The sequence below is a fragment of the Mandrillus leucophaeus genome, unplaced genomic scaffold (genome assembly GCF_000951045.1).
Source record: "Mandrillus leucophaeus isolate KB7577 unplaced genomic scaffold, Mleu.le_1.0 Scaffold104, whole genome shotgun sequence".
NCBI classification, from domain to species: domain Eukaryota; kingdom Metazoa; phylum Chordata; class Mammalia; order Primates; family Cercopithecidae; genus Mandrillus; species Mandrillus leucophaeus.
Genome location: NW_012098543.1, coordinates 1,323,042 through 1,333,016, shown reverse-complemented (window position 1 = coordinate 1,333,016; position 9,975 = coordinate 1,323,042). Strand labels below are relative to the sequence as shown.

The following is a 9,975-nucleotide window of genomic DNA, read 5'->3' as shown; positions in this document are numbered from 1 at the left end:
GGCCAAGGTGGGGGAATCACTTGAGGTCAGAAGTTCGAGACCAACCTGGCCAACATGGTGAAACCCTGTCTCTACGAAAAATACAAAAATTAGCCGGAAATTGCTTGAACCTGGGAGGCAGAGGTGGCAGTGAGCCAAGATGGTGCCACTGCACTCCAGCCCGGGCAACAGGGGGACAAGCAAAACAAAAGAAAAAAGCCCAGCACAAGTTCATCTCTACCAGCTTTAGATAGATATTATGTCTGATACATCAAGTAATATTCAGCATCTAGATGACCTAGAGAATGAGTGGTGTCTTCAAGGATGACAACATCCACAGTGGCTTTGAAGAAAAAACAAGTCAGAGTTTTAAAACTATGATGAGAGCAATAGCAATGATAGGGATTTAAGAACAAGGTCCGTATGCGAGGTAGCATTTTAAATCCTTTACGTGTACTAACACGTACAACACTGTAGCCCATGAGAGAAAGATCTGCTCCCATTTTACTGTGGGGACAGCTGTTTCACAGACACACCGAGAAACTTGTCTCAGGTCAAAGAGCTAAAAATGACAGAGCAAGTACCTATACCCAGGTATCTGGGAATTAAAATTAAACCTAAGCAATCAGTTAAGCAACAGGCAAGCTACCTGAAAGAGCAGCTCACAAAGCCCTGAATAATCTTCCAAAGAGGGTAAGTAGGTGGTTTGGAATCCTAAAGCATTAAGGAAGGCTACATAGTCAAGCGCCTTCAGAGTTTTCATTTTAGAATCTCAGTGTCTTGAGATCAGCACAAAGGAGTCAATATATCTGTCCAAGGTTCTGAAAGGGAAGTCATTTTGGAAGAATTCATTTATATAATGAGAGGCCGAGTACCCGAGTAACGGGTACCAATGTCTAAGAGATTCCCAACATCCTTTTGTGCAACATGTATCAGCAGCTGCCCACAGCTCTTTAGTTTACCATTCTACTGTGAATGACTGACATGTAGATTGGTCTGAATAGTTTCTTGGTCATTAAACTGGCTAGGAAAGAATTTTCCCAGTCTTTAAGATGCTACACTGTGGCTGAAATCCTCTCAACTACTGTGAAAATGAGGTTTAAAAAATAAAGAAGTTGGCCGGGCATGGTGGTTCATGCCTGTAGTCCCAGCACTTTGGGAGGCCAAGGCAGGCAGATCGTTTGAACCCAGGAGTTTGAGACTAGCCTGGGCAACATGGCAAGACCTTGTTTCTACAAAAAAGTAAAAATAATAATAAAAGGAAAAATAAACAAATACAAATAAATAAAGAAGTACAAGAAATGAGAGAATGTTAGAGAATGAAGGGTAAAATAATGTCGAGCAAAACTGGCCACAGAATGTGTTAATATATTCCAGTTCAAATAGTGTTTTATGAAGAAAGAGACTTTAAAATCTCAGGGGTAAGCAAATTTAAACTGAAAACAGAATAAAAAGTCCTAGAAAGATATAGTAAAAAGTAGTGTCTGTCTCTTTGCATAAAGTAGTATAATGTAGTTTGCATAGAGTAGTATAATATAGTTTGCATAAAGTAGTATAATGTAGTTTGCATAAAGTAGTATAATGTAGTTTGCACACATTTGTAAAACAACCAGCTGGCAAGGGAATTATCTCAAAGAACTACACAGGAGCCAAATGAGATTATCAAGGACAACAAACCACTTCTTTTATTACAACGTCACACTTATAGAAGAAAGCACATGTAAAAGCCTAATTTCAGCACTGAATTCGGGACTTTGTCACTGGAAATTTGGGTAGAATCAAAAGAGAAAATAAAGATAAAAGTGGCTATGAGTTTTGTAGAAATATGTAAATTTCTTTTTTTGTTGTTTTTTTGGAGACGGAGTTTTGCTTTGTCACCCAGGCTGGAGTGCAGTGGGTTTGGGGAGCTTCCAGATGGCTGACACGTGGAGGTTCCTGGAGGACGGCATACCCAGGGAGGGCAGGGAAGCTCTGCACCCCTTTCCCCATACCTCACCTTATGCATCTCTTCACTGGCATCTTCTGTAATAGTATTTATAATCAACCTGTAAAACTGAGTGTTTCTCTGACCTCTAAGAGTTGCTCCAGCAAATTAAAGAAGGGTTCATGGGAACCTCAACTTGAGGCTGGTCGGTCAGAAGTTTCAGAGGCCTGGACGTGCAATTGGGAACTGAGCCATCAATCTGGGAGGCGTGACACTATCTTCATGCAGACAGTGTTGGAACTGAACTGGAGGACGGCCAGTTGGTTGCTCGCTGTTTGTTGGTGGGGAGAAATCCCTCACATGTGGCCACAGAAGTCTTCTGTGTGGATTGTGGTGTTGGTGTGAGAGCAGAGGGGAAATGGTGTTTGAGTTGTTTTAACTAAACACTCCAAAAGTAAATTGACACGAGGTCACCTAACAGAAAAACTGAAACAAGTTCAAGGCTAACAATATGGAACTTCACCAAAGGTCATTATATACACAAACGCATTTATGCCCATATGTTACTATCCTATTAGTTCATTAATAGATAGTGGAGAACAGGCCGGGCGCGGTGGCTCACACTTGTAATCCCAGCACTTTGGGAGGCCGAGTCAGATGGATCACCTGAGGTCAGGAGTTCAAGACCAGCCTGGCCAACATGGAAAACCCCATCTCTACTAAAAATACAAAAATTAGCCAGGTGTGGTGGCGGACACCTGTAATCCCAGGTACTTGGGAGGCTGAGGCAGGAGAATTGCTTGAACCTAGGAGGGGGAAGTTGCAGTGAGCCAAGATTGTGCTCCTTCACTCCAGCCTGGGTGAAAGAGTGAAACTCCATCTCAAAAAAAAAAAAAAAAAAAAAAGGCAGCAGAGAACAAATTTCAGGCCATAAAAATATTTAAAATATGATTTCAAATGATAAAACACATACAATTTATTTAAATCATGGTATGTCTTTTATAAAACCATGGACATATGCATCTACATAGTCATGTGCGCACGTCACACATACCAGTTAAATTAAGTGAAATAAAGAGATGTGTCTCAATGATGTATTTGTTTTTGATGATATCTTTAGTTGTCTTTTTTGCTCATGTGCATTTCAGAAAGTCTGGGACAATTAAAATGCATGAATTGTACTTAATTTAGTTTATAAACATTTTTGTAAGTTAAGCTGTAAAAATGCTAAAACAAAAATATGTAAGAACTTATACTCCAATTGGTATTAAATACAATTATTAAAAATACAGATACCATTTTTTCCAGTTAAATTTAGATATTTAGGCATTAACAAAAGTCCAATGGAGGTTTTAGTTTATTTTACTCATGAAATCATAACATAAGGTTAGGACATTTTTTAATATCATACATTAATTTAATAGACTTAAGAAGTATATATTGCAACAATATTTACTCAAAGAAATTATTGGATAATTAAAAATTGGTTCAAAAAGGAAATTTGAAAAACACCCAAAAGCTAATATTAAACAAGAAAATTTCACCAAACACATAATCAAGCAGTAAATGCTGGATGCATTTGCTCTAAATTAAAATGGAGAAAATGGGCTGGGCGCGATGGCTCATGCCTGTAATCCTAACACTTTGGGAGGCCAAGGCGGGTGGATTGCTTGAGCTCAGGAATTCAAGATGATCCTGGGCAAAACAGCGAGACCCCCATCTTTACAAAAAATATAAAAATTAGCTGGGTGTGGTGGCATGCACGTGTAGTCCCAGCTACTTGAGAGGCTGAGGTAGGAGGTTGGCTTGAGCCCAGGTGGTGCAGGCTGCCGTGAGCCGAGATTGCACCACTGCACTCCAGACTGGGCGACGGGGCCGGACCTTGTATCAGAAAAAAAAAAAGGAGAAAATAGGGCTCACCAGGGCTCCAGCTAAAGCCCACTTCAGAGCATGCCTGAGCTGAGACCAAGAAAATGGTAAAGTAGGAGCTAGACCTGTTAAAACTAACAGATGACATACTCACAACCTAGGAAAAGAACGCATTGAAGTATAAGAACTAATAACAACACTGTGAAAACAATCTTCATTCTTTCTTTAGCAGCTCTCATTAAACATACAACGCATCTCAGGAGTACATTAGGAATGATACAATGCTACCTATTAAAATACATTTCCACACCTATTTAAAGAAATTATAAAACTGTACTAAAGTGATGATGTCAATAAAATAGAGGAATAGGAACTCCCAAACACTACCTCCACCATGGAGACACAAATTTAGTAACAACATATGAACCAACTGCCTTTGTGAGAAATCCAGTAACCATTTAAGAGGTTGGAACTCTTAACAGAAGTCTAGTAGAAAAATACAGGACATCTGCTCACAGCGGCCTTACCCTGGCATGATGCAGTGTCACTGCAAGAAAAACACCAATTTCCCATTTCTCCTGGGAGAGGAAAAGTATGAAAACATTCATCCATATTCTGTCTTTTCAGGGTGCTGGCTGAGGGATAAGTTTCTCTCTTGGTTGAATATAAGTAATGAAGGCCGGGAGCAGTGGTTCACGCCTGTAATCCCAGCATTTTGGGAGGCCCAGGCAGGTGCATCGCTTGAGCTCACGAGTTGGAGACCGGCCTGGGCAACATGGTGAAACCCCATCTCTATTAAAAATACAAAATAATAGCCAGGCATGGTGATGCACGCCTGTAGTCCCAGCTACTCGGGAGGCCATGGCAAGAGAATCACTTGAATCTAGGAGGCAGAGGTTGCAGTGAGCTGAGATTGCGTCACTGCACTCCAGCCTAGGCAACAGAGCAAGACTCTGTCTAAACAAACAAACAAAAAAGAAGTTTGGAGTCAGATAAACACAGTGACTCACTTGTTCAGCATCAAATGTAATATAAATGAGGCTACAAAGCTTTCCCCACAGTGGTCTCATTTTACAGCATTTCGTGAGTGCTTGTACACAGTAACATCTGCCTTCATAACCAGCTTCTCTTATCAGAATTTACACAGAGCTGGCAATATATTCAAATATGGCCTGAACAATCTGTGTTGCCCAACAGCACTGACACCACGGGGCCCTCACCCCTTCTCCATCCATGTCTGGTGTGAGCCCTTCCCAGGCCCATGCCCAGTGCCACCTCTTCCCAAGTTCATGTCACTGGGTCATGAGAGATGGAATCTAAGCGAAACGAGAGGGACTGAGGGAAGGCATGGGTGAGGGTGAGCAAACCTGTCAGGCAGGACGCTTCAGACTCAGAGAAGATTCCCAACTCCAAGGCCCAGCGTTTCTGAAAGGAAGGAGACAGAACAATCCACCGAGAATATCATCTCACCTGAGGAAGAGCCATCCCTGACTCCTCTGCTTTCCTCTTCCTCTTCTTCCAGGGTTCTGCCTTGGGTAACATGAAAGAGACTTTAGAATTCAATCCTGAATGTCAAAACTATGCTGTTTATTGGTTAGAATCAACACACCCCCTCCTGTGCCATAACCTCATACACAGGGAAGACCTTACCCTGTGGAAAGATGGTCCTCTGCCGCCCACTGCACCAGAAAAGATGCAGGGCTAAGAAACTCCTACAGGAAAAGCAAGTGAGTTTCTGACCTCTTTCTTTAGAATCTGCTCCCCGCCTGGAGAGGCCCGCACACAGGCTGCAGCAGTGGGGAGCTGGGCTGGAACGAGCTTCCGTTCAGGGCACAGACCCAGCCCTGACCAAACCCCATGCAAAGCACAGCCCCGCTCCCCTCTGTGGATCACAGGCTGATCTCAGCCTTCAGAAACGAGCAGCAGTGCCCTGATGCTCAGTAGTAGATACAGAATAACAGAATAGAACCAATCTTAAATGTCATTGAAGCTGGGCTGCAACTTACTTGAATGGAAATCTCTGCTAAGGGGGCATAAGAGATGTATTCGCAAAATGCCTCAGCGTTCTTGAGCTCCACTGAGAGGGGCCAAGCCCAGCACAGCCCCCCACCTTCTGGCTCTACTCTCCCTGGGGGCCTTGTTGTCACCAGGATCCAGACACTGGAAGGTGAAGCAGCACAGAGAAACATGCAGAACAGCCAATGTGGACCAGAGGTGAGGGTGGGGGTGGGGATGGAATGCGGAAGCGGGGGTCAGGGAGAGGGTCACAGAAACCCCCATTGAGGAAGTGCTATCAGAACAAAGACCTGGGTTAGGAAGGGTGCTTGCACCTGCAGCTGAGGGGCCAGAGTCCTAGGCACAGGGACCACCCATGTGAAGGCCCTGAGGCAGGAGCAACTTGGGGACCCCAGAAAAGGAAAGGGGCCTGAGTGGCTGGAGCAGAGGGAGCGAGGAGGACGCGGGCAGGAGATGAGGTCAGAGAGGTCCTAGGGGAGCAGGTCAGGCAGGGCTGAGGTCTTCAAACAATTTTTTTCCCACCTCCAAAGAATGTTTAGGCTGGGTGCAGTGGCTCTTGCCTGTAATCTCAGCATTTTGGGAGGCACAGGTGGCTGGACTGCTTCATGCTTGAGCTCAGGAGTTTGAGACCAGCCTGGGCAACATGGCAAAACCCCATCTCTAAAAAAGGTACAAAATTTAGTCACGTGTGTTGGTACGGGCCTGTGTGTGTGTGTGTGTGTGTGTGTGTGTGTGTGAACAGACAAGACCACTAATCTGGATATGCTCATCAAAATAATTCCCTTGAAGTAAAAGTTGATGCAGTGGAGGAGGGAGTGCCACCGTCCTGAGACTGTGGTGCACAACTGAAGAACCAGCAACAGCCCGGAGCAGGGACAGTCCATTCCCAGTACCTACTGAGTTGAGATCGCAGGCCTTAAGACAGGTGGGTGGGCCTGTCGGAGAGCTCTTCCCTTTACTGTTTGAGACAGGAAAAAATCAAACTCTTCATACTATTGCCACACTCAACCCAGAATACTTCACCTGAAGTCACCGAAATGTGTGTAGTTTTTCCCACAATGACCAGTTCTGCAGTGGACTCCCAGGGGTGGGGGTGGGGGGGTCGTACAATTTCACCCCACTCTGACACAGTCAGATCTCCCAGGTGAAGATCTCAGTGTGCTATATGCTAGTAGTAACTCTTGGCTACACTCTCACCAGATAAATACCGTGATTCTCTTAACCCCTTCTTTGGATTCAATTAACTTGCTAAAACCATTCATCTGTATGATTTGTAGTATCCTTTATAACAGTTGCATAGGCTGGGCGTGGTAGCTCATGCCTGTAATCCCAGCACTTTGGGAGGCCAAGGTGGGTGGGTTACCTGAGATCAGGAGTTCAAGACTAGCCTGGCCAACATGGTGAACCCCCTTCTCTACTAAAAATACAAAAATTACCCAGGCATGGTGGCGGATGCCTGCAATCCCAGCTACCTGGGAGGCTGAGGCAGGAGAATTGCTGAGCCCGGGAAGCGGAGGTTACAGTGAACCGAGATCGTGCCATTGCACTCCAGCCTGGGTGACAGAGCAAGACTCCATCTCAAAAACAAACAAACAAACAAACAAAAAACAACGGGGTAAACCAAGGAAAATGTTTCCCTGAGTTCTACAAGCTGCTTTGGCAAATTAATAGCACCTCAGGAAGGGATAAGGAGAATCCCCAATTTATACTCAATGGGTCCGAAGCTCAGAATCTGGGACTTGGGGCTGGCATCTGAAGTGGGAACCCTCAACTAGTGGGATCTAATGCTAACTCTGGGTAGATAGTTCCGAATTGAATTAAATTATAGGACAGTCAGGTAGTGTCTGTTGAAGAATTGCGTGTTGGTGGGGAGAAATCCCCACCCCACACATTTTGGTGATGAGAGGCGATGCATTCTTTGTTTAGTGTTCATTAGCTGACTATGAGGGTAGGAAAAACACTTTAGTTTTTCCTCCTCATTCATACACTTGCCTACATATTACCCCATTCCAGGAAAAGGAAAGAGAGTGACGGACAACTGAATGAGTCAAGTCACTGCCCTCTGGTAGAATAGAGACTGCAAATAGAAGCTAACCTCTGATGCCAGGAATTATAAAATGCACATGTCTCACAGACAGGACTTTTGCAATTCTCACCAGCATCTCCACAACAGAAACAAAATATATACATATAAAATGTGTTAGATTATTAGGGGCCGGGCACAGTAGCTCACACCTGTAATCCCAGCACTTTGGGAGGCTGAGGTGGGTGGATCACCTGAGGTCAGGAGTTCGAGACCAGCCTGGTCAACATAGTGAAACCCCATCTCTACTAAAATTATAAAAGTTAGCCAGGTGTGGTGGTGCATGCCTGTAATCCCAGCTATTCGGGAGGCTGAGGCACGAAAATTGCTTGAACACGGGAGGCGGAGTTACAGTGAGCTGAGATCATGCCATTGCACTCCAGCCTGGGCAATAGAGACTCTGTCTCAAGAAAAAAAAAATTGTTAGATTATGGACACAGAAATCAATATGTCACGATGTAATTATCCATACCCAATGAAACCACCATGCATCTGGGCCAAAGTCCCCCTCTTTCTTCCTTCCTGTGTGTTTCCTCCCTCATTCTGTACATCTCTCATTCTCTTCTTCTCTCTCTGGCTTTTTTTCTTGTCTGTGTTTCAGCCTGGGTCGCTGCTCCTCATTTTGAGCCCTTCTCCTCTCCTGCTGTTTCTCCTTCCCTCTATTCCTTCTCTTACACCTATTCTGCTCCATTCTTGCAACCTGTTTCACTTCTTATTCCTCTTTCACCCCAATCTTTTGGTTGTCCCCAATCTCCATATATTTTTTCCTCTTTCTTCCCTTATCTCTGCTCTCTCTGTTAAATCCCCTCTTGCCTGTCTCACCTCCTTGTCCCCACTCTCTGGCACCCCCAGATCCCAGGTCTCCCCCTGCTGTGGTTCTCCCTCTGCTCTCCTTGTCACCGGCTGCCCCCTCTTGCTGTCCCAGCACCACGCTGCTGTCTGTCCTGGCTCCAAATCCCTGCTTCTCTCCCCCACTCTCTGTCGGAGGAGCTATCTTGCTCCTTCTTCTATCCCTATCTTGCTGTCCTTCATCTCTCTAGACATCGAGCTTTTCTCTACATTTCTCCAGTTGTTTCTCCATGCTGTTACTTTCTCAGCGACTTCTTTCACCCTTACTGTCTCTTTGCAAATCCCAACCCAACCTCTACTTTGCCATGTTTATTGGTTTCCCCCATTCTTTCCTCTGTCTCCGTTTCTCTGCTTTTCTCTCAGCCCCTTTCTCTATCTCCTGATCCCCTTGGCCCACACATTTACAGGGAGGGTTTGGAGTAAGACGCCTGCATCCTGGAGCAGCACATTTTCCAGTGGGTGGAGTTGGGCAGGCAAGAACACCGGGTGTCACACGACAAGCCCCAGGAACCTTCCCCAACGCGGGCTCAGGGGAAGCGGTGACTGCGAAGGGCAGGCCTGGGGAGCAGCAGGGCCCAGCACGAGGAGGAGGGAGGTGGGGGACGACGGCGCCTTAGGAGAGGGGTGGGGTCTGCAGGATCCCAGAACCAGGCAGAGGACGCAGCTTCCCCGGGACTGGGGCTGCGGCCCTGCGCTCCAGTAGCGAGGTTAGGGCGAGGTTAGGGGACGGCTCTAGGGCGAGGTTAGGGGACGGCTCTAGGGCGAGGTTAGGGGACGCTCTAGGGCGAGGTTAGGGGACGGCAAAATCCTGCACCCACTTCGCGGATGAGGACTTCCCGGAGCGCCGGGGTAGAGGTCAGCAAAGGGTTTTAAGCAGGAAACGGCGCAGGAAAGGAGGCGTCTGCATGGTCTGAAAGCCGAAATACCGCGGGCAGGACCAGCCTGTGTGATTTTAACCCAAAGCGATGCGACCCCCAGAGTCTCGCGACAACGTCTGAATTTACTCGGCATGGAGGGAGCCGTGCGGGGACTTCAAGGGCTATAGGAACCCCCGGACATCGTGCAGGGAAATGCAGGGGACTCCGAAACGCAGGTTTAATCTAGATAGAAGGAAACTCACGCGGCGAGGAACAGCCTTCACTCCAAGACATCTGCTTCCGGGTTTGCAAGAAACTGCCCGTGCAGTAAACGGAGCCGGCGGCTGGGGGCGGGGCCTGGGCGGACCGGGGCAAAGGGGCGGGTTGCGGGGGGAAAG

The 9,975-nt window shown here is 46.2% G+C and overlaps 1 protein-coding gene across 1 annotated transcript in view; it reads right to left on the bottom strand.

The window, feature by feature from the left end:
* The window catches only part of ZNF665 (zinc finger protein 665), an 18,739-nt gene extending 8,860 nt beyond the window's left edge, over positions 1-9,879 (bottom strand). Inside the window, exons 1-2 of the mRNA XM_011979796.1 lie at positions 9,841-9,879; positions 5,243-5,302 (exon numbers count right to left, since the gene is read on the bottom strand). Of these exons, the coding sequence (XP_011835186.1) occupies positions 5,243-5,257 (15 nt within the window). The 5' untranslated portion in view covers positions 5,258-5,302; positions 9,841-9,879. The remainder of the gene's footprint in view (positions 1-5,242; positions 5,303-9,840) is intronic.
* Positions 9,880-9,975: the final 96 nt, after the last annotated feature.